This window comes from Canariomyces notabilis (genome assembly GCF_033297395.1).
Source record: "Canariomyces notabilis strain CBS 508.74 unplaced genomic scaffold N656scaffold_13, whole genome shotgun sequence".
In the NCBI taxonomy this organism is placed as follows: Eukaryota; Fungi; Ascomycota; class Sordariomycetes; order Sordariales; family Chaetomiaceae; genus Canariomyces; species Canariomyces notabilis.
In genome coordinates this window covers 744,042-766,901 of record NW_027041835.1, presented here as the reverse complement: position 1 = coordinate 766,901, position 22,860 = coordinate 744,042, and the positions used below count along the sequence as shown (strand labels likewise).

The following is a 22,860-nucleotide window of genomic DNA, read 5'->3' as shown; positions in this document are numbered from 1 at the left end:
AAACTTCTTTGGAAATTGAAGGCCTCAAACCCTGACTAGGTTGGGCAATCTGCGGCTGATTTAGCCTTCCCACACGGCAGGCCCCGGAGGCTTATATTCTAGCAACCCCAACCCATCCGTAACTCCGCCATCGGCGAACAAGTCCGTTGTGATTGTGATTCCTGATGAATGGAAAGGAAAACAATTTAGTATATACTTCCATCACTCGTTCTAATCATGCATGACGTATCATAATGGGGATCTCCGCGGTTGCTCACCTGGGTCTTTCTGCTCATATGTGCCTGGGAATCTGGCGAATCCCGTCGGGGTGCCTCCGCCGGGGCCGATAATGTTCACGTGGGCGCAGTTGATGTACCACTGGGCCGTCCAATTATACATGTCCGGGAGAGGCATGAATTGCTCGATTCGAAGCAAGTACTTGCCCGGCGGCGTAGTCTTGGGGATGGTGAAGTTGGACTATAGTACCAGACCTAATTTTACCCTCTGGTTAGCGACATCTTCGTCTTATCTGGCAGCCACAAGCTGAATTAGGGGGATGCAGGGAAGCAAAACTGACCTCGGTCTTAGCTCAGTACAGCCAGTTTGTGTTGTTAGCGGGCCCGCCATATGCAATCTTGAACCAGTCCCCGTCACCCCGGTAGCTCGCCAGATCGTCCTTGGGTGCGCGCGACATGTAGATTTGGACAGGGCCCGGATGCCAAAAGCCTGGATTTCCCTGGGCGGCCCACGAAACCTTGAAGCCGACCTCGGACCCGGCTAGGACATCGGCCGTCTCCGTGGGCGGCGAAATCAAACGCGTCCCTGCCACAGGTAATATTGGTGCTGTCAATGTCATTTTGGGGAACCGACTTGTGGTACTCGCTTCCCTCAAATTCACCTGGAGCGAGGACCCAGGCGGACTTCACGTCACTGCGTTCGCCGTTGGTTAGCGTACATGAAGCAGAGATGGAGGCATGGGCAGGTTGTCGGGCATATACCGGACATATTGCCATTCCCGTGACGCTGTGCCGTTCACAAGGAGGATCCCGTGTACCTCTTGAAGAAAGGCACCTGTGTCAGTAGTTCTGATTCCATCTGCAGCAGTACTCTTGGGCCACAACTCTCAACGTACGATGGCCGAGTGCGCCTGGGATGAGTACGGCGCTCAGAAGTGCCGCCAAATACGGTCTCATGGTGACCAGGCTATGCAGTGACGTGGATGCGATATGTCTTTAGCTCTTGACTGGAGAGTTGGAGAGTTCCAGATCCAGTCGGCCCTCCACCGGGTTTATGCTGAGTATAAGTATGCTCGAGGTAGGTTCAGAGCGTCACAACCGCGTCGCGACTCGCGAGTCGTTAAAGTGTTGGTACGCTTTGAAATGCCATGAACTGTGCCAGCTGTGCAGGCAAATGAAGGGCTGGCATTGATGATTGGCGACCATGAGAACTGGATGGAAGTTAATATCGGGCATGTCTCCGAAGTTGCAGCCTTGGTGCTCCTCGAGTGACGGCTCTGCTGATGGTCTACTGCCGCTGATAACATTGCCCGAATCTGGGCATCGATGTTGCTCGGTGCGTGTCATGGGGTGTAGAAACCATTTACGGTGTAGTAGTGAACGACAGAGGCTTCCAAGGAGGCGGGTAAGAGATGCTGCTCACATATAGTAAGGTAGGGAAGTTCGGCAGTTGGTTAGGTCGAAGCTTTCAACTGAGCAGTACTAATAGCCCAACTTGTAATATGCCGTTACAATGACAACCGTCAAGTTTGAAGGGGGTAAACCAGTAATGTAGTTGCCTTGCACCGTAGGATTCATAACGCTGGAAGGAACGGTTTGCTCCCCTGGTTGCACTGGGCTGCAGCGATTCGCTGCTACCTGCCTGTCATGACCTCGTCCGCCCAACCTCCGCCAGGCCCTCTATGTCCGGCCACCATATGCAGCGGGATCGTGCTTGCCTCCGACTCGAAGGCGGAAACATTCATATGCTGCCGTTCTTCCCCGCAACCTTTACAAATCTTGACAGTGACGGGATAGTATATCCAGATGATTATGATCCCAAAATCTAGAGCTGCCGTCATTTCTATCGTCTAGGTACTGTACACGTTCCGCTACATATAGCTAAAAACATGGTGGTCGACGAGATCTGTTACTACTTACTTACCCAGACGAGCCAGACAAACACATGTCGTGCCAAAGTTCCAACAGATTACAAAGTTCCTTGCCTCGCAGTCCCTTTCCCTCCGGTCAGATCCCTCATCTCTCTCCCCTTACATCAACCCGTAGAAATAGGCCTGAGTTTCTCTCCCTCAGGCTGCCAATGACCAACAGCCTGACGGTCATCATGTTCAGCAAAGACCCAAGCCCACAGAACCCCAAGACCCCGTTCAACCTTGCGCAAAATCATAAACGGCAAACCCCATGACGTTTGGTTCCATCGAGTCGACGCTGTGTTGAAGATGGCGGGGGTTTGAGGATGGCGGAGTGCAAGTTCCGGGCTAGGTTAATCTCGACTTCGGCGCAGCTGTCACAGTCGATTTCGTTCTCAGTCGGGGTAGGGCCTCGCGATAGGAGAGCCGTTTCGAATGATGGAGTAACTCAAAAGCGGATGCTTCTCGATATGACAACGGACATGATGGGACCCGAGCTCAGGACATGCATGGGCATTAAGAGATGGTTCAGTTATTCGGCTCAGAGGACGGTTCGGACGGGAGCAACGATGGATCCAGTCTCCGTTCGTCTTGCCAACAACGCAACTGCTCGTATTGTGTCCAATCCACGACAAACATGCACCTATGCAAGCGTATAGTCTATAGGTAGGGAAACCACTTCGGGATCAACAATTCACAGTCTTTCCAAGTTCCAACAGGGTAGCGATGGAGGATGGACATCTCTTCATGGTTTCATGCATTCCTAGACTAGATATGTCCGTACATTGTGGTCTGATTGGTTGTTGCGCCATGGCCATTGTGCGGGAGGGAGCGGATCCTACTGAGGGAAGCAGGGAAGTGTTCCTGACGGCACAGCAAAGTTACCACGAAGCAAACATTCAAATGTCATGAGCATGGCCAATACACCAACCCTTGCCCTGCCGGACGAGACTGCCGTCGACAACAGCAACTTGAAGGCTACGCAGCTATTACATAGGTAGCCAGGCTGGCAATGGCAAGGAGACTGGGAGGTATGAAATTACTTGTATGTAGTGCTGTGCAAACCTAGTAGGTATGATTGATCATTGAGGTCGCTACCTTATGCAACAGCAACTGTCAGGGAACGTGACGTTTGATGTCAGGAGTCAGGACAGCCGGCAAATTGACGAAATTCTAAGCTGATTAGGTATCTGGTACAACACGTGCCTCCCTATGTTCGTACAACCGACGTGTCAAGCTACGTGCTGTCGCGTGAGATTGTAACGGCTCATCGTGGCGCCGATGATGCGCTCAGCCAACAGTTGCCAACTTACAGTTAGCCTGTTAGGTAGGTGTATTGAAGCGAATCGTCAGTCCATATGTTCACACGGAGCGAACTGTGAGCGAGGCAAGCGTTTTGATTTTTTCAAATGCCCTAGAGCTACCTCCGTAGGAAACTTGAATTGTATCCCGGAAATCGATGGAAGACGAGATTGATAGGTTTACTGAAGAGACAAGGGAGAAGGAGGAGGTCAGGAGGAAGGTCCACGTAGGGAACGGGCGGTCGGAATTCGGAAATTGAAGTGCAGGTGCTGAGCAAGCAGAATCATTACCTGGACCCCACAGTTCTCTAAGCAATTATTGGTCGCCACATGCCAAGACCATGAGCAATTGGATGCCACAGAAGTTTGCACATAGCCACATCCTCGTACAGTTCTCTCACGCTGCGCATGGAAGTTGAACCGAACTTGAAGCAAACACTGCAAAACAAGAGCGCTGTAGGTGTGATGAGTACGTCAAACTTATTTCACGACAGAAAAATACCCCGGCGATACAGACTCGCGGTAACTACCTAGGCTTGCTATTCATGCTTGCCCCATACCGGTCATGGCCACATCCACATTCTTGAGCCCGTCCTCGTCCTCATCCTCGTCCTCTTGCATATCCACATCCTGATCACCATCTTGCTGTTCATTCTGTGCTGCTGCTGCTGGTGCTTCCTGCTGCATGCGACGCTCCCATTCGCCCTCGGGGTCCCAGCTGCGCGGAACCTGGTCGAGACTGACTGGAGGCAGCTTGCCGCCCTCCGGGTCCTCGTCCGCACGATATTTTGCTGCCTTCTTCTCCTCTTTCCAGGCGAAGCGCGAGAGAGGGTTAACAAGCCAGGAGGAGAGGGCGTTGACCAGTGTAGCGGTGGCGGTAGGCTTCTTTTTGCGCTTTTTGGGTCTCAAGCCGGCAGCTAGGTATTTCCATCGGGGGTCAGTTACTAATTACCAACAGAGTTGGAGGGCTAGTGATAAGTATGGTGTCGTCCAAAACTAACCTCGATTTACCATCTCAGTAATCCGCCTCTCAACAGCCAGCCGCTGCAGCCTGGTATCTCCAATCGGATAGACGGCCGGACCGGGCCGGTACAGCACTTTGTCCTCCTCCCCGTACGGCCTCAGCTTGGGCCGCATGTAGCGCCGGTCGGTCGGGTCCGCCGCCTGCGCAGCTGCCATGACGTCGTCCGGCTGAAGCGCCCGTATGGTCATGGTCGGCGGCTCCTCTCGCTCCTGCTTCACTTGGGCCGCCGCCGCCGGCCAGCGGTCGATGGACCAGAATTGTCGATGCCGCTGTCGCTGCCGCTGCTCGTTGCTTCGCTGCCCGTCGTCGGACCCCAGCGCCGCCCAGTCCCAGTTGTGGTCGCGCACCAGGTCGTCGGCCGTTTCGCCGTCGTCGGACTGGTTGGTGCGTCGATTGAGGCGTTCGCGTCTGCGGCTTGGGTGCAGCATGGTGGCGTTGGCCGACAGCTCGTCGATGATGGCCGTGCGGAGCGTGGTCAGTCGTTCCTTGGTCGGGGGTTTGGGCTCGGGCGTGTGACGGGCGCTCTTGCATGCGTGGTCCCACTCCAAGATGGCGGAGCGGAGGTGCGAGCGGAGGTGCCGAGTGATGATTGGTGTCGTGCTCGTCGTCGTCGTTGTCGCGTAGATGGTGTGTCCCAGGCGGAAGCCGAGCGAGGCAAAGAAGTTATAGATGGCGCTCCCTTTGTCAATGTCTGGCAGTGCGCCGCCTTCGCTATTGCCACCCGGCACGACGTCGCGCCAGTCGGCAATGTAGCCCAGGTAGCTGGGACGCACGTTGGGGTCTTGCTTCTTGGGCCAGAGCACGCGATGCTCGGGGAAGTACTCCGCCGGCGGCCGCTGCACGACACCATAGCATGCCGGATCAAGGTAGAATCTGCAAGGAGCGTGTAGCCCGGTTAGCATCTTTGTTTCCTTTTTTCCTCTCTCCTTTCACCAGTGTATCCCTACCTGACATGGCCACTCTTGTCCATCCTGTCAAGCCAGCTGCAGGCATCGAAGGGCTGGAACTCGCACTTGGTGACGGGGCTGCTATCCTTTCCGGCCTTGATGGCAGCCAACAGCTGCTCAACTTCGACCCTGGCATCGGCTCGACCGAACAGGGCTTTTGGTTTCTTGTCGTCCAACAGTTTCTGCACCCGCCTGGCGAATATGAGGAACAGCCTGTACTTCTCCCTTGGCGTGTCCGGGACGAAGCGACCATTCCACGTCTTGGCGTTGACACACTCGCCGGCCAGGAACCTCAGCCATTGGATCTCTTGGCTATCGAGAGGCCTCGGGTGCCTCTCGGATCCGTCCTGCTCCCACTCGTCGCTCGCAAGGTTTACCCCGGGGATCTTCTGCTGAAAGTCGAAGCCCCCTTTCTGCGCCTGGCTGGCCTGGTCGAGCACCTCCTGCAGCAGCGGACGCGGCGCGCGGCGGTTTGCCTGCTTGAGGATTCGGAGCGTCTTGAGACACTCACGCGGGAGGTCCTGTCTGGCCTGCTCTTCCGAGTCAATGGCGCGCCAGACAAAAGGCCCGCCGTTGGCCAGGTTCTTGGGCAGCTTCACCGGGAGCGTGCTTGCCGCCTCCATCGCCAGCATGGCGCGCTCCCGAATCTTTCTCAATGTTTCGAAGTAGCTAACGCAGTAGACCGTCGTGTGCATCGGGTCCATTGATTCCCAAGGCCCTTCCGCTGAATTCCCGGGCAGCAGGCTCTTGTCTACCGCGATGGGCGTCCACTGCGGCCCGTTGACGCTCCGACACACTGCGCGCAGCGTGGCGGCGTCGACTGGAAAGACCAGTCCGGGCCTGGGTCGGTCGAGCTCAATTCGCGCGTTGGGGTTGCGGAACGCGCGCAGCATCTGCTGGAGTCCTGCCCGGCGGGCCCCGCGCTCTCTAGCCCAGTGCTGGGCATTCCCCGCCGCCACCAACGTGTCGTCAGGGAGGAGGGTCATCCCCGTTGCCGGGTCACGGCGGATCCAGCCAATACTGTCCCTGGCGGAAAAGGCATCGAATGCCTGGGATTCGATATAGGCGAGGTTGTTGCGCTCCAGACGCGAGGCGTCTGTCGGAATCGTACGCAAAGCGCCGCCAATTCTATCCCACCACTTCTTTTCATCCTTGGTGAAAGTCTTATAGCATTCCGAGCTGTCGGGGTTGTCGAGCAAGATTCTGTTTACGGGGCTTGGTGGGCGCGGGGGAATCGCCCTTGGCAGGAGCTCGCTCTGGTCAGGGACTGGGCTGTGGCAGGGGAGAGGCCAGTCGCTTGCTTTTGCCATCCATCTCAGCCTTGTCGACAGCAGGGCCCCCTTGGGCAGCTTCAAGCTGCTGATGTCCAAGGGTACCGGGTCGTAACAATGCTTCTCAAACAAGGCGTGGGCCTTTGCCTTGGTGACGGCATCGTCGAAGATGGTCCGCGTCGAGAGGCCGGCATTTTGCAGTTGATGGTCTTCGTCACCATGGGCAAGCCATTCGAGATACGATACCACTTCTTCAAAGTTGGTCTTCCAGTCAACGCAACGGTCCACGTCCTCGGCTTTGAGGAACGTGACGATCCTCTCAAGCTCCTCTGCCAAGGGAAGCATTCGACGGCCTTTGTATGACGACGCTGTGGTCCGATCTGGGCCCCGCATGTCCTCCAAGGTTACCGCGTCGGCAAGTGCTTCGCTAATGCCAAAGGATGGGATGGACTGCAGAGTCTCTAGGATGCTGCTGTCGGTCTCCTCTGAGCTCTGGCCGCCTTCTTCGGGAGTTCGCAATCTATCGCGCATCCTACTCAAGGTCTCCTCTTCATCCTCGTTGTGGTCCCCCTGAGTTTTCTCGTCTTCCTTCTCCTTGACACTCTCCTGGTCTATTTCGGATGGATAAATGGCAAAGTCAATGTCCATGTCATCGGCCGGTTGGGCCCCAGTGTTTGGCCGGTATTGTTCTGGAATTGCAGCAGAAGGCACCACGGGCCCCGTCCCAAACACATTACTAGATATGGTGTAGTTGTCCAGCTTACGCCGAAACCGCTCGCCAAGGGTATACTTTGTGATTTCCGGGTTTCTCAGGTGGTATTCCACCCTGAGCACGCGGTCCTCGGGGTTGCTGCATGGCTTGAGAACCACGTCCTCCAGGTAAGCTTTGAACAGGGGCGGACATTCCGGGTCATTAGCGGCGTAGTCAATAAGAAAGCGCACAAAGTCGGCTGCAGAAGCCCATGGTTAGCTTCAAACTACTGGCTTTCCGCGTCGGCCAGATTGCCACCTCATTTGATGCTTACAGTCGACCCGTCTTCGACGCCTCCAGCGAGGCGGCGGAGCTGCCTGCTCAGCGGATGCTCTAAGGTACGACGCCCACTGCTCTGCAGACGGGATGCTCGACGAAACTGAGTGCGTTGACATTGCGTCTCGCGAACGTGTTTTTCGGGGGCTGGGTATGAAGTATTGGATTGTCTGGCAGTCGATCTTACCCCTGAGCCACATGAAGCTGCATATCATCAACAGATTTGCTCGCGCGAAAACAGCTGCAGTAATTGCGACGAAGACAAAGAGCACGGTAAGCAAGTCTCCGGGCAGGAATGCGCCGACGCATGCGTGTCGGCGCTGGAGGAAACAATGGAACCTAGCTCCAGTACTTTGATGGCCTTTGCCCAGCACCTTTGGCAAAGCAAATCGATTGTGTGCTCTGTGGGGATCCCCCGTTTTCAGCGTCTAGTGCTCTGCATGACAAAGAACCGCTCTCGACGAAAGACGCACCGTACAATGTGAACTACTGCTTGGTCGCCGGCATGGGAGATGATGACTCTTTGTCCTAACTTATAGGCAATGAAGGATCAAGACTTGTAGCCATGGGAAAGGCTCCTTGAGAGTCACCCAGGATGGGCAGTACATAATTAGCTACTAAGAAGGTACTTGATTGCTACGACTAAATCCCCATCGATGGATCTTGACATATCAGTCGAAGATAGAGAAGCCGTCGCTCCCTGCTTGTGTCGCTAGCATCATGGATCGACGACGCTCCTTGGCACTTGGGGCTGCTCAGGCTCAGCAACATGATCTGAGAGTCCAGAGAAGACGTCGTTCGTCCACGTCGAGGCGCGCTGCACGCAATGTTGGAAGCTTCGACCGTAACAGAGCTCACCGCGTCAGTGGGGGGATGAATATCGATGCCACTGCAACACCTGTTGCCCAGCGGATAAGAACCCGAAGCGTCGTAAGAATAGAAGAGGCCCAGCAGGAGCAGCAACAGGAGCAGCAGCAGCAGCAGCAGCATACGGCTTCGCCAGCAGCACCAGGAGAAATTCCCACCAATAGCCAAGGCCGGGGCGCATGGCAACCATCCATCGTCATGGGCTCGCCGCTCTGGCTCGAAGGGGAAGACCCCAGTCCGATAGAGGTAGCCGACAGGAAAGTGATGCAGCTGCGCTTCCTGGTCGAGCATTATCCGGGACACGCTGAGATGGCTCGGCTACTCTAGGAAGCAATCCAGGAGAGGGAACAACTCGATGAGACCAACCCAGTCAACACGCAACCAAGGTATCGCCCACTAGTACCCCTGAGTTAGTCAAGCAGAATAACAAGGGGCAAAAAGACTAATACCCACTTCCTTAGATCCGCCAACCCCTCCCTCCACCGCGCCGCCATCCAACAGCGCGTCGACCTTCTCCGCGCCACCCTCCAAACCAGCAGATTCCCCCCCGAGCGCGCCAACATCGAAGCCGCCATCGCTGGCTACGAGTCAGGCGCCATCCCTTACTCGGACGCCTACACGCTCATCTGGGCCGGACGCATCGTCGACCGCTGCCCGAGCTTCGCCTCGTTCGCGGCCGACCGCGCCGAGCGCCTGGACCGCTACCTCGCCGAGCACGGCCCGGGCTGGCTGTGGTATGAGCCGCCCCTGGCCGGCGGCGGCGCCGCCCCCATCCTGGTCAAAAAGGCCATCTGTCTCGAGAACCATCCCGCCTGGCGCGCCATCAGCGAGGAGATGGGCCACTACCGCGTGACCCTGGGATTCCGCCGGCGCAAGGAGTGGGTAGCCCGAGAAGGAGAAGGAGGAGAAGAATGGGAGGGAGGAGAGAGAGGAGAGGGAGGAGAAGGAGGATTCACGACGGCCAGCCGTTACGCCACCCGCCGGGTACGCCACCGCCGGCCGCCCATGACAGCCGACCCGAGCGGGCCGCGCATCTTCTGGCCGACCCTTCTCGACAGCGGCGCGACGCTCCCCTGCCTCTGGGAAGCCGACATCCTCCTCCTCCAAATCGACCTGGACACGTACGCAGCCCAATCCGTGCGCACCGTCTCCACAGCCGAGTCTGTCCAGCAGTCGCGCGTCTACGACTTGGACGTGGCCGTGTGCCCGCCGCTGACCCCGCCGGCCTTTGTCTCCGTGATATACCCGCACCCACCGGGCCACGAAGACGACGAAGAATACGAACCCGTGTCCCACATCACCCCCGTCGTGGCCTTCCCCGGCCAAGCCCGCAGCGACTACACCGGCGACGAGTATTCCCCGGACCGGCTGAGCGGGCTGCTGCCTTTCCACTCGTGCTACGTGTCCGGCGCCCCGGGCAGCTACCGGCTGTGGCTGGGCAAGGACCGGCGCGACGTGCTCGGCGCCGGCCGCATGCCGGGCCAGATGCGTTTCCGTTTTATTGCCCCTGGTCCGGGTCGGGCTATGGAGGTGGAGGATGCAGTCGACGAGGAACATGACAATGGCGGAGAGGGGAAAGACCAGGGCCAAGATCTTTTGAGCTGGTTAGCAGAACACACGCCCTCCCGGGTCGTGTTTGAACACGAGTTTCTCGACGGCAATATGATCAGGAGGGTCCTGCGGGACGAGGACGATGCGCGGCGCGGGAGTAGAATCATCGTGAGCGGGCCCCGCGGCTTCAGGCCTGATCGCCTGGATCCCGCCGCCGAGGGGGGTCAGGTCAATCACTTTGACTCAAGAAAGGCACGCAAACAACGGCGGCGACAGCGAAGGAGAGCGCAAGACTGAAATCATGTAGGGAAGGGGAATGGATGGCAAAAGCATCGAGTTGAGACATCCTGGAACGTCATTTGCCTTCACTTTTGATCCATGGTCAGAAACCACATTGCCAGAGATTTTACTCGTTTTTCCACTCTCAGCAGCTACCTATCGGCGGTCACACCTTGGGATAAATGAGCAAGACTCTGGGCAGTCGAATCAACCCCCTGCCCACTCAAGACATGGTTTTTCGGAGTCACTGCATAGACTCCTAACCACCATCTCATTCCTCGCCGCCGGCAACCAACTGTAGTGTCCACTAATAGACAGGTGCTGGCGACAAATGCTCTCTGGGGGTGTTGGTCTGGTCCTTGGTCCATCCTCGTTCCCACCGTTTGAACTCTTGTCCTCCCACTACATTTTAAGTTGCCGTGTCCTTCACTCAATACAACTTTGCCAATCTTGATTGCCGCTCCCGGCCTTCGCACAATCCCCCCTTTTTCAACCATCACACTTTGAGTCAAATCCTCCGGATGGTGCATGGAAAAAATCCCGAGATGTGTGGTGCCCTCTCAGCACCAAAATATCAACTTCGCCCGACTCTTTTTTTTGGTGGTTTCCTTTTACGCTTCAAGATTAACATGGCTGTTGTGAACAGGGGTATGGCGAAGAAGCATCATCAGATCTGCAGGGGGCCACCAGCCATGACGCTGCTCCCCCGCGTAATGATCCCAATATGAGAAGTGAAGTCGGGAAGAAAATTCGCAGAATTCAACGCTGATGCCATGTCGCTAATGTTTTCGTACAAAGAAAGAGCCAGATGCATGCAATCTTTTGTCTTCCAAAGTGGTATATCTCGAAATGCCCCCGGAAATAGAGAGAAAAAGAGCAATAGAAATAAAACAAGGCGCCGTCGCCGACGGTTACCAGCCCTTATATTATATAAGGCTAGTAACCGAATTACGTCGTCGACTCGGCCTCAAAGCGAGCCGCTCGAATTTGCCGGCGCCTCCTCTCAGTACGACATCTGGGAGGTGGTACCGTCAAAATACGACGATCCTGCCATATGTTGTGCTTGAGGCTGTACCTGCTGGTATGACGACGCATGACTCGGCTGAGGGGTCGGTGTAACCGGGCGCCGGGGCGGGACTTGGTAATCCTTAATCATTGCCGGATTGTGGCCGAAGCAAGTGCCATCGGGAGTAATGGGAGGCGTCATGTATCCGTCAGCAACCCCGGGAACGGCACCCAGTCCCTTATGCGGAGTGCTGTACACATCAGACGGCTTCCCCGAGTGGGCGGGTTCCGAAGGGGGCGATGGTGGAACCCCTCGCCGTGCAATGGCAGCCTGTTGAGCGAGGAAGTCGGCGAGCTTGCTGGATACCTTCGAGTAGTAGTGACTCGAGTATTTCCTGGCCAGAGTGACCGACGGCTGGTGAAGGTGTTGAGAAAGCGTAAGCAGTGTCACATTGTCAACGTGATCCCACTCGCCGTCATTAACCTCGGGTTTGCCAAGAATTGCGCGGGCGAGTGCGAGCGAAGCCCTTGCCATGACCGACGGCTTTGTTGATACAAAGTCTCGGTGATAGAGGGCAATCTCGCAAATATACGCGGCCATGTGCTCCACCTCCCTGCTGTCCCGCTCCTCAGCCACAACCAATTGCGTGAAGAAGTCGACGGTCGGATGTCCAATATTCCAATCCAGCGTGTTGAGAACGTGCATCTCCATCTGCGTGAACATGCCTGCATCGTACAGTCCACAGCACATGTTGTTCAGCTCGTTGATCTGGGGCACTCGCTCCTTCTTGTCCCCGTACTTGGCAGCGATGAGGAGCGCAGCACAGCCGACCAGCTGGTAGTGCTGCTTATACACCACTCGTTTTGAACAGTACCGGTCCAGAAGATTGACCGTCAGGAAGAGTGTCTCGGGCAGGAGGGAGAAAGCCGCGTGGGCCTCGATCAGGAAATCGATGAGATACGGCCGCATAAACCATTGGATCTCACGCTGCATGTCGATTAGATTGGCGTCCGGTAATGTTTCGTCCTAGCCACCAAGTTAGCTGATCATCCATGACCGTCGCACCCAGGGCAACTGGCACTTCAGATCCTTCTTACCTCCATGTGACGCATGTGCTGCATGATGTCCTCCAGATACTCGTCACAGGCCAGCCTCGAGAGCTCATTGGCGATCATCTCCTGCTTGTTCCGGGCAATCATCTTGGCAGCATCACGCATATTCATACGCTGGATGGGCTCGTCCGACTCGACAAAGTAGGTGTTGTCGGGTGCATAACCGGAAGAGGCCATCTCGACTGATCGGTCGGTGGCCTGTCAAGTGGGAAAACGGGCGGTCGAGGCGTCTAGAAAGAGTGACGGGATATTCCGAGTTCGCCAGGAAGTCAACGGATGGGCGCCGATCTTTCGACGCACGTACGAATATTGGCACTATTAAGTTGCGGTCGGGTCGAGCCAGAGAATGACGCAGTCGACCGAGTTAGACTAGTATTAAATTATTAAGGAGTGTGGTGAATTAAAAAACCAAATTGAAAAGGAGTGACTGTGACTGGAAGATCTGCCGAGATGGTGCGAGAAAGAGAATGGATTCTCGTAGGGCAGATGAGAGTCGAGTGATCGGGGGAAACACCGCCGTTTTGAATTATGTCGACCGGGGACTTCTAGAGTTATTAGGAATCAGCGCCATTCATTCAATTCCCAACCTCCAACGCACCACCGAACAGGTGGCTTGGGCACGAGATCCACTTTGCTCAGGGGCAGGTACGCCAACACGAGTTGATCATTATGTGGAGAACTTTGGATACTCAGATCTGGCAGGCACGGGATAGTTCCTGTCAGATGCGGGGCATCCCGAGATCTCCTTCGGGGACGCAGCCGAGCAGGATCCTGACTGAGTTGGGTTTCTGCGGGCCTGGGAAAAAGAAGGGACCAGGCTGGATAGTGAATAGGGAATCCCTTACCGCCACGGTTGCGGGTCGAGGAGAAGGACCGACGCAAAAAATGACACAATTCCTGAACACCAGGTGGGAGCAACGAGTTAACGTGTCCCACAGCAGGCTGTTCTTGGCCGTTGGTTTGAATCTACGCGTGAGCGTGGAAGATGCCGGGGATTGCAGGGTGCAACCGAATCGGCATGTATCTGCAAGGGGGAGCACCATTCAGCATGTGCACATGTTGCTATAATTGTGCCTCGAAGAATGACATCACGGGCTGAGAGGACGCCAGTACCGCTCGACCTCGAGCATCTGGGGAAATACTGGGGTTTTGGAGACTCGGGGTATCTATTGCACATACCTCACACCCGGACGCCGAGGAAGGGCCAGAAAGGCTACGCACCGGTCGAGGTCATGTAGCTGCTGTGTTGACCCGGAGTCGCACTTGGCTCGCGGATCGGTGGCAGGTCTTTTGACGACGATTTTTCCTGGCTGGAAAAGGGAATTCGTATTCCCCCGTCAAATGCTCCCGTTGCTTGCGACACAAAACACTGTTTCGCTCGAATCTAGACTGCTGAAGTCGAGGTCGAGGTCCGAGGCTGCCAAATGTCGGAGGAATGGGTGCGGGCCTTGGAGGTGCTCGGAACGAAGGGAGCAGGCCGGGGGAAATGATGCAGGATTCCTCGTTGTCGAACCGAAGAATGCCTGTGTGGGGTGGGAGAGAGAAGGTGTACCAGGGAGCTGGGTGCTGCGAAAGAGCTGTTGGGGGAAGCCAGAATGCAGGAAAGTGTGAGATTTCCCAAATTTCAGCTTTCTCCTTTTTTTTCTTGCTTCGCGGCTCTCAGCACGCACCAGTCCGGCCGTGTCCTTTAATGCTGGGTGAGCTTGTCGATGGCCCAGAATCTGAATCTCCTCCTTCCCTCCTTTTCTCGGTCTGAGAAAGGGAGTCCAACGGGGGGATGTTGGAAGGGACGGTGCGGGAGAGGGAACGACTGGTTACGGATGGAGGATAGGGAAAAGGGAAGGGGAGGAGGAGAAAGATATTTGTTCAGGTAGGAGGAGGACGGAGCAGGGAAAAAAGGAGTGGAATGGAAAGCAGAGATTGGTTAACGGCCGATTTAAGACAGGGCCCCCGGCTCGCCCGTTGAAGGAGCGCTGAGCACCAAGCACCAAGCAGCTTGCAGCACCCACCGTGTACTGAGGTACCCTGCTGTACCTGCCCTGGCCCAGTGCAGGACCACAGACGTGCAGGGTCAGCCAGGCCATTCAGGCCATCCAGGCAGCTCACCACGGTCCATGCCAAGAAGAGCAAGGCCCTGGCCTCCGTTGTGCACACAGGCAAGGAAGGCTGTCCCGGATCGAACGTATTGAAAGGGTTGCCATTGGGGGAGCATGGAACGAGGCCCAATCAGGGCGTGTCGTCTTCGCTATATGACATTAAGTGCTCAACATTGCGAATCTGCGTCGCGAAGAGCGGCCCGCCTGGTTACATGGCCGCGCCTCGCGAGAGGTGGAACCAAATATGAGGGCGCCGAGAATTGCCTATCCTACTTCGTACACTCGTCAAAGTTACACATGTATTGCCTTAGCTACCCTACCCTCGATGCCGTGATTGCAGACCCGGTGTGGAGGTTGTGCTCGTCCAGGGACATTCACAGCCAGGAAACTTGCTCCTCGGTGCGCTATGAAGCTGATGGTGGGCGACGGCGGAAATGTGTGGGCTCACTGCTCGGCTGGAAATTCAGGCAAGATACTTTAGAGCGACAGGGGTCCCGACGACCGCTTCACAAAAGTGCCTTAACACCAGGTAAGGTTGCGGGGCACCCTCGCATATACCCCATTACGCTTCAGATTTCAACCACTCAAGAGCGGCCGAGATTGGGAGAATCCCGAGGAGGCAGCATGTGGATCACTAGCAAAGTCCATTCAGACATGGTTCTGAACAGTGAGTACCTTTATCTAAAGGGTTGTTGGTCCCCCATTCTCTGTTGGTACTGTACGATGATGGCCGTCAAGCTCTGTGGTTGCCTCTCTTGAGCCCTTCCCCCTCATTACCTGAACGGTTGTTGGCTTTGATAATGTATTCATAATGCCTTGTTCAGGCGTCATAGCTGCAAAAGTCGGGAGCAGCGCGGCGCCTAGTGTATAACGTGACGCAGCACAAGTGGAACTCGTCTGCTGCATACAATGGTGCAGAAAGACTAGGATGCTTGCAAGCTCCAGGTTCCCGGACGAAACTGCATGCCTCCGTGCCTGAGTAGAAACTAGAAACAGGCCGGAAGATAAATGTTAGCCAGCTCGAGCAAAGAAGCATCAACAAGTTGTTACGAAGCGAAGCACAGGAGCAAGCTCGAGGAGATCAGGGTCCCTAGGTGTCTTAGTATTTGTTTGTTTGTTGCGTAAGGAGTTTAAATAGGATCGCCCAGGCCTCATTCTTGGGCCCGCCTCTCACCGAAAAGCCACATCTATCTGGGCATGGCTTGCTGCTTACACACATTCAAGCAACCGAGACAGCCGGGTCGCTGGTCCTGGTGAACAGGGACGGCATTTGTTTCGTTGTGAATTGCGTAGAGAGACATGAACGGCCAGTCGCGAGGCCAGAATGTGGAGTGGCATGAGGCCAGCTGCAGGTAATCCCCGATGGGACGGCTTAACGTAAGTTTCATCAATCTTCTCTCTTTGGCCGCGAATCGAAGCCTGCTCGAGAACCTCGTCTAACAGAAGCGCCAATGCACTGTCCGACACTAGAGAAAACTGGATTCATCCTGTACTGTACTAAAAACTTACGTCAGTTCTCCGAGGAACTCGATGGCATCTTCTTACAATGAAGATGTCAAACACAACATTGTAACAATCCTCTCTCTACACTATGTATCAGCCGCCAACTCGGGTAGCATCGCGTGCCCAGATCCTTCCCTCAAAGCATCCAATACACCCGCCGATTCCAAGATTTGTGTTGCTGCGCGTATCATGAATTGCTTGGCGTGTTCGCGTTTAATGGGAGCCAGTGGGGTGGACCGCGGGAGACAAGCCCCGCCTGAAGAGGCTGGTAGCTGCAGGTCAGACGGATCAGGGGTCGGTGGGACAGGCGATCAGAACAGGCCCTGTCTGCTGCCGGAATGTAGGCTCTGCTAAGATCTCAATTGAGGTGAATCCTACTCTGAGAGAGTCAATTAGCATCCTCTGCGTCGTGGATTGATCATTGTTCGGGAGGAGAGGAGTAGCCAGAGGTGCGGTCTGATATTTTAGAAACACGTTTAATGACAATGAGTGCAAGTTGTCAAGGCTGGAAACTGTGGTTCCTTACACCAACGCAAATCGGGCAAGTCAAGCGGGCAATGAGCCAATCAAAACGGCGAGACGCGGTGACTTGAATCCAATTTAAATCAATGCGTGTCAATGACGAGCCAAACAGCCCTTTTGTCCAATCCAGTTCTTCAGCCAGCCGTGTCGAGGTGTCGCCTGCAACCTGCCCCAGGGATAAGGCTAGAGAATTGCAGCAAGAATGACACCAGAATCAGCAATCCAAGTTATCCAACACTCAAGCCGCGCCACTGCAACCGAGCCTCTAGCAAATAACACTTCAGAGATCCATCTTTGCGGTGTTTTGTCGTCTATCTCTGCTGAGCTTTGCTGGCATCCTCGGTTGTCTCCTTCGCTCTGAACCCCCGACGTTGTGACGAGGATCCAAGATGGCCGGATATGAATTACCTTCCATTGCCTCGGCTTGATCTAACAAGATATACTTCCCGTCGTATGTGAGGTATCACCGGAGCCTCAAGACGGGATTTCTCAGACTGGCTGTTCACTCTTAGGTCGTACAACTTTATAAGGCATCCGGTGCTTGGCCAGGTTGGTTGCCACCGCATTGGTGCTGTACAGGGGACCACAACGCTTCGGTCGGCTAGGGCAGCGAGTGGCAGGGTGCTGGGCATCGGTTTCTCATGCCATCGTCAGCATCTTTTCACCATGCTGGACAACAGGGCCTCCAGGGATTGGCCTCGGGGTTTATCCGTTAGCGCGGCCGCCTCGTCGCCGACCACCCACAACAAGAACAACAACAACACGGTTGATAACGAAGTTCTTCTATTAACTTGCGATCCTTGAGCCGTGCCGCGAGTTTTGGAATGGGAAGGGGTACAGCAGACAACCGGCAGTGTGTTGATGCTGAATTACGAGGCACCTAGGCCCGTAGCATCCAGCAGCTCGCCTTTGTGACCCGCATGCGGGAAGCTGTCGGCTTTTGCAACTGCAGCCGGGACGAGATTGGTTGTGCAGATTGGAAAGGCAGGTAAGGTACCATAGCACTGGAGCGATATCACACTTCCAGAGATGTCCGCAAACAGAATATCCCTAGGCTGTCGAGGCCAAGGTGAGCACGTAGCACCAGGTCGACGACCTGGTCATCGCACGGTATCTCCTAGATCCTAGATCTTTGGCAGCATTAACGTGTGCGCCGTCAGGTACCTCTGACCATTGGTCGAGATTTACGAGCAGACAAATAGGACGGGATTACTTGACCACCACGGGTCAAGGGACCAGCAAGACATCCAGACAATGCGAGCGTTCCAAGGAGCGATATGTATTAATACGTCTCTCGGTAGTCCTCCAGGCTTGCCATCTGTATCTGTATTCGTAACCCGCACTTGATTAGCCGTGCGGGACTTGGAGAGACAGATAGGGATTTGTTCGAATATTGAATTCAGCTCCTGACTGTGCTGCAAGCTTTTCCCGGATCGGCTTACCCCTCACAAAACCCGGGTGTCGTGTGCTGATTGCTGAGCAGAAGGGTAGCTGCAAGCCAATAGCCAGTCCCAAACGCGGTTGATATGAAACTGCCTTTTTGCCAGCACACCAAGGAGGGTAGCCATCTATTTGGAGCCGCCATTCGCAACCCGCGGCACTGCTCAGCTCAAGCTTCAGACCAGCTGTCTGCGTGGCTGGGCAAGCGAATACAGTAGGTAGGTACTCCGTAGGTTGGCCAAGGTTGGTAGGTGTTCCCGGTGATTCGTTTTTTGCGTCACGGATTACCTTGCTCAAGCACACAACTGGCTGACCCTACTATGTACGAGTGGATTCAGGCTGCAAGCACGGTTGCCTTGTCTGGGCTCATGATGATGATGAGCGAGCAACTGAGACGGACCCCGGCGAAGCACTAATCGGGATCCGCTTAGGCGTACTCCGTAGATGCTCCGTGAGCTGACGGAGTACTCGGCTCCACCTTGACGCCAGAGTGTCCGGCGATGCCGAGAGCGGCGCGCCAAGCCGACCGTTCAACCATCGGGAGGCCGCAACGGCTCCGGAGTGTGCGGGCCCAGTCTCCTACCTCTCGGCCGCTTGCCTTATGTTTTCCCATTCTGCTTTGCTGGATGGGCAAATGCAATGCGAGAGCGGATTTCTGCGTGATGCGGTAGCAGCGGATTAGAGATCGAGGCGGTGAATGTGTCAAAAGGGCTGGTCCTTGCTGACAAGCCGTTTGTCCAAGCCCACATCGCTCCATCAACCCCTCTCAAAAAGGCTCGAGAGCACTCCACAGGCGCACCAAAAGTCCACAACTCGCAGTGTTGCACCAACAGCAGAACGGCCAGCAGCAAAGATTTTCGCTGCGGGTTCGAAACAGAAACGGTCGGCCCAGTCCGGGAGAGGAGATTGGAATCTGATTGCCTTCTTTGTCGTTCTTCTCCTTTCCTTTCCTTCATTCTGGCTCGAGCGCGCCTGGTCGGTAATTTGAAGTGTCCGGGTCCCCTGTGAGCCACCTGCCATGCCTCGGCTTTGTCTTCGGCTCGCTTTCCGACCACGCTTGTTGAAAGCCGGGCCGAGTACAACGAGTCTGCACAAAATCCCTCTCCGGGATTCAGGTTAAGAACCACGCAATGGGGAGATGCCCCTCATATGTGTACTCCGCAAGTGTAGGTAGTACAATGCATACACAGATACGGTACAGTATTGCTCACCAGGGTTGGTGTGGGGCGATGCCTTTGAAGGTGGCTTCCAGAAGATCTGTGGAAGCAGCTGGCGTGCAGCTGCAACAACTGCGGCGGATAAGGCTGACCAACTGGCTCGGGCGGTGCACACCATAATTTACCGGCACATGAGGCTGTGAGAGCTCCCGCTGTGACTGTTACTTCAAACCAGCCTTTCCCTGATAGGTAGGATGAAGTAGTAAGCGGGGACGCGCTGTCCCCCGGATGGAATGATTGCGAGAATCCATGGAATGCAACGTTCAACTTCGCGGCTTATTTTTGGCCGGCCGGTAGAGCACCACTCCTGCCTTTCTGATCGCAGACATGCACTGCATACGTGTATGCACATGCAAGTGACTCCGATGTGAAGAGACATGTGGTGAACGTTAGGGTCCGAGCAACTCGGAAAGCAAAGTTGGATTGATTATAGCCGATCGCGTCTGAAATCGTTCAACGCCGCCCAAGCATCCATAGTCCTGAGACCTCTGGTGCTGTATGGACGACGGACAGTTCCAGGGTTGCCATCTGCCTTGACCCCTAACGTTAACCGTCAATGATTATTACCGACTTTTGCAGGCAGCCCAGTTTCACCGGCCGGGTTGAGCTGCGGTTGTTTCCTGGCTCTCGGACCACCAAAGACCCTTTTTACACAGGGTACCTGATAAATATTCCGTGGACGACAATACCGACAGGGACGGGCCTCCTCAGTCCTCACTTACAGCACCTCTAATTGCAATACGTCGTGTGCATGGAGCCGTCAGCCGGAAATTTCTCCCTAGGTACTCCGTACCCAGCCACCACCGTTGTCCTTGGCCGGAAAGCACTCGATAGACCCATTGAAGGCGTCTTCGAATTCCGGGATATACCATCCCCATTACGAGGCCCCTCAAAAGAAGCTGGGACTCGCCAGAAAGGGTTCTACTGCAGAGTCTTGTTTTGTGGGGTTCATAGTATTATTGCAGCTTCTCCATGCAGCTCAGCAGTTGCTTATTTGGCAACTTCAAGGCACGCCTCCCCAATTCCCGTCGCTCCTCTCTGCCGTCGTTGCATTTCCCGACAGAGAGGGCGGCAAGAACGAGCCCAAAGCGCAGAACCTCAGCGAGGGAAACTGTGGGCAATCACAGCCGACACCCAACTTGCCGCGCTGAACCGCCAATGAAGTGAGTTCTCTTCCAAACTCACATGGCTTGTGGGCGCAGCGCCCCTGCCATCATGCTGGCTTCCCCGCGACCGCTTTTCTTGGCCGGGGAAACACTCTGGGATGGTTTGATATTCTTGATTACAGTCTTCTCTTTCCGGTTGCAGTGGAGAATATCCAATGTTTGGAAACACTTTGTTGTCAACCCATTCTGCGCCTGCCGATGTTTCACGAAGATGAAAGGCGCGGTAGCTGGCAAAATGTTGCTCGACTACCTTAGATATAGGAGACTCTGGTGTTTAGGCAATACAGCCCGTTCCGGGCTCCCTCGGTGGCGTTTTCCGGTTCCTTGACCGGGAGTCTCCGGCGAATGCCGGGAGACAGTGCCAGGTCGGAGCCGACCCATCTCATGTCCGGACTGCTAAAATGCGTCTCATTCGACATTTGAGCTGGGACTGTTGTCGCAGCCATTTCCAGACTCGGTTTGCGATGCACACCTTTCAGAGTATATGTTGTCTCAATTTGATCCATACCCCGGGTCCCGAATCCCGAGCGGGAGAAAACAAGCGCTCAGACAGTAGTATCGCAGAGATGCAGACACGCAGCCGCGTTCCGTCAAACATTTGCAGGCATGGTCCAATTGGCCAATCGATTTTGCGAACGCGAAGACGCGCCGCGGGCGGTGTTTCGAGAACGGTATTTAGTTGCCTGCAATTCTTTCGGATGACGCGCCTGCGCGAAAACGAAGCACCGACCGTGCCTCTAGCTTATCTCTGGTTCACAGACCTTTTCTTGAACTGCAGTTGGGGGCAGGTCAGGAAGGTCCTGTGGCCCGTGCGTATGTATAGAGTGGGTCCTCCAACACTGCGTTCAGAAAAGGTCTGTGGACGTTCCGAACGAAATCGCCTCATGCGTCATTTTACCCCCATACAAATTGGAGAAGTCACCATTTTCAATCATCATTCATGGCAGCCCAGTCCAATTGTATACTATATAAAATACACTCTGAGGTTTGGAATTGACCGCTCTTTCTGATGATATATATATGTTCGAGGTTCTGTGTGGTCTTCCTGGAGATGTCGCAAGGGGGGTGTGAATTTTGTGCGTCATTGAGGGATGTCGACCTGATTGCCCCGGTCGGAATCAACCACCACTTGTTGTATCATGCTCAAATTTGACAGAGGATAAGAAATGGCCGGCCTACCTCAGAGACTTGCCCGCTTGGCCACATCTTCGTGGGCCATTGAGATCCAGGTTGGAGGGTGTGGAATTGCTGGCTTGACGGTACGTATCCTAAGCAGTATTCGTGCCCTGCGACCGTGCCTACCACTAGCAGGAAGCTCTTGAAATGCCCATTCTTCCAGTGGTAGGCCCGTACGTGTGGGAGCAATACTGCCCAGGAAGCGTGGGAAAGTAGGTCCGTACAGTCGGCTGGCAGGTTGACTTGACGGCGCGCATCCCGGGCAATACTGGGCCCACGTGTAAGATCCTACCACTGGTAGGAAGCTCTTGCAAGGACCGTTATTCCAGTGGTAGGCTCGTACGCATGGGAGCAATACTGGTGGAAAAATCGGCGTGGAAGGTCGGCCTGTACGGTTGGGTGGTAGGTTAACTTGACAGTCGCGATGGCTTCAATCGGCTGCATCCTAGGCAATACTAGGCTAGGGCGAAAAAGCCTACTACTGGTAGGAAGCTCTTGAAATGGCCATCCTTTCAATTCCTACGCAAGGAAGTCAGTACTGGGTGGAAAAGTGGTATGGAAGGTTGACTCAATAGCTCCTGTGACCGCGACGGGCGCCGCGACGGCCCACGAGACGGCACCCACGCAACGGTTCAATTGCCTGCATCCCAGCCAGGATTAGCCCAATTGGTGTAATTCAACCACAGCTGGAAAGGCCTTCCAAATGCGATCCTTTTGATGTATCTGGAAGGTAACGTATCCGACTGTTGTTGTGGTAGGTTGTGGGTGGAAAAGTGGTGGAAAAGTGACAATTCTATGAAGGAGACCGCGATTTTGTTCGGAACGTACTCAGACCAGCTGGCGCTGTTTGTTGTGTGGGGTTTCTGATTGGCTGGAGAGCTCAGTGGAATAGTGGGTCCCTGGGCAGTACAAAGGATACAGCGCATGGCTGGTCTGAGAACCTGAGATAACCTCTAGCGCTGTAGGCTGCAAACGCCAGGAGAAAGCGGGTCGGTCCCAGGGGATAGTAGGGTACCCCGCGCGCGCGCAACAGGCGGCGGTCAGGCCCAACAGCCAGTCGAATTCCTAAAGCTGTTGATATTGGCCAAATAGGCCCAAAAACGCGTTTTCTAAGGTTTTTTGTCAATTCCATCGATTTCCACACTTTTTGTAACCCTATTAAGTAAGCCGGCTACAACGCCTATAACGTGTGCCTATATATAGCTTAATCTTCTACCGAGCTAACTACTG

General features: G+C 55.1%; 7 protein-coding genes across 7 annotated transcripts; 3 read left to right on the top strand and 4 right to left on the bottom strand.

Annotated features, from left to right (window-relative positions):
- Positions 1-60: 60 nt before the first annotated feature.
- On the bottom strand, positions 61-1,172 carry N656DRAFT_790160 (lytic polysaccharide monooxygenase; the record flags this gene model as incomplete). The annotated part of the gene is made up of 7 exons (XM_064816854.1): positions 61-161; positions 258-435; position 481; positions 576-772; positions 846-909; positions 978-1,035; positions 1,112-1,172. 7 exons carry the CDS (start codon positions 1,170-1,172, stop codon positions 61-63), a joined length of 660 nt encoding a protein of 219 aa, XP_064669595.1.
- A 2,797-nt stretch (positions 1,173-3,969) lies between these two features.
- Positions 3,970-7,061, bottom strand: N656DRAFT_710842 (uncharacterized protein; the record flags this gene model as incomplete). The annotated part of the gene is made up of 3 exons (XM_064811705.1): positions 3,970-4,308; positions 4,438-5,323; positions 5,398-7,061. 3 exons carry the CDS (start codon positions 7,059-7,061, stop codon positions 3,970-3,972), a joined length of 2,889 nt encoding a protein of 962 aa, XP_064669594.1.
- Positions 7,062-8,760: 1,699 nt separating this feature from the next.
- N656DRAFT_790158 (uncharacterized protein) lies at positions 8,761-10,410 on the top strand (the record flags this gene model as incomplete). Its single annotated transcript, XM_064816853.1, has 4 exons — positions 8,761-8,844; positions 8,890-8,948; positions 9,024-10,057; positions 10,172-10,410. The coding sequence occupies 4 exons, from the start codon at positions 8,761-8,763 to the stop codon at positions 10,408-10,410; spliced, it is 1,416 nt and encodes a 471-aa protein (XP_064669593.1).
- Positions 10,411-11,158: 748 nt separating this feature from the next.
- Positions 11,159-13,058, bottom strand: N656DRAFT_136322 (uncharacterized protein). The gene is made up of 2 exons (XM_064808604.1): positions 12,496-13,058; positions 11,159-12,424 (listed from the first exon to the last, which is right to left on the bottom strand). The coding sequence occupies exons 1-2, from the start codon at positions 12,685-12,687 to the stop codon at positions 11,396-11,398; spliced, it is 1,221 nt and encodes a 406-aa protein (XP_064669592.1). The 5' UTR covers positions 12,688-13,058; the 3' UTR covers positions 11,159-11,395.
- A 1,435-nt stretch (positions 13,059-14,493) lies between these two features.
- N656DRAFT_136383 (uncharacterized protein) lies at positions 14,494-15,751 on the top strand. Its single transcript, XM_064808605.1, has one exon. It carries the CDS (start codon positions 14,721-14,723, stop codon positions 15,363-15,365), a length of 645 nt encoding a protein of 214 aa, XP_064669591.1. The 5' UTR covers positions 14,494-14,720; the 3' UTR covers positions 15,366-15,751.
- Positions 15,752-19,107: 3,356 nt separating this feature from the next.
- On the bottom strand, positions 19,108-19,442 carry N656DRAFT_136302 (uncharacterized protein). The gene has a single exon (XM_064808603.1). The coding sequence runs from the start codon at positions 19,404-19,406 to the stop codon at positions 19,188-19,190; it is 219 nt and encodes a 72-aa protein (XP_064669590.1). The 5' UTR covers positions 19,407-19,442; the 3' UTR covers positions 19,108-19,187.
- Positions 19,443-20,653: 1,211 nt separating this feature from the next.
- N656DRAFT_136263 (uncharacterized protein) lies at positions 20,654-21,863 on the top strand. The gene has a single exon (XM_064808602.1). The coding sequence runs from the start codon at positions 20,856-20,858 to the stop codon at positions 21,462-21,464; it is 609 nt and encodes a 202-aa protein (XP_064669589.1). The 5' UTR covers positions 20,654-20,855; the 3' UTR covers positions 21,465-21,863.
- The last annotated feature ends 997 nt before the right edge of the window (positions 21,864-22,860 follow it).

Coding starts and splice junctions, on each gene's coding strand:
- N656DRAFT_136322 (XM_064808604.1), bottom strand. CDS start 12,687: ATGGCCTCTTCCGGTTATGCACCCGACAACACCTACTTTGTCGAGTCG. Junction 12,425..12,495: donor AGCACATGCGTCACATGGAG/GTAAGAAGGATC, acceptor CTTGGTGGCTAG/GACGAAACATTACCGGACGC.
- N656DRAFT_136383 (XM_064808605.1), top strand. CDS start 14,721: ATGGAACGAGGCCCAATCAGGGCGTGTCGTCTTCGCTATATGACATTA.
- N656DRAFT_136263 (XM_064808602.1), top strand. CDS start 20,856: ATGCGTCTCATTCGACATTTGAGCTGGGACTGTTGTCGCAGCCATTTC.
- N656DRAFT_136302 (XM_064808603.1), bottom strand. CDS start 19,406: ATGGTGTGCACCGCCCGAGCCAGTTGGTCAGCCTTATCCGCCGCAGTT.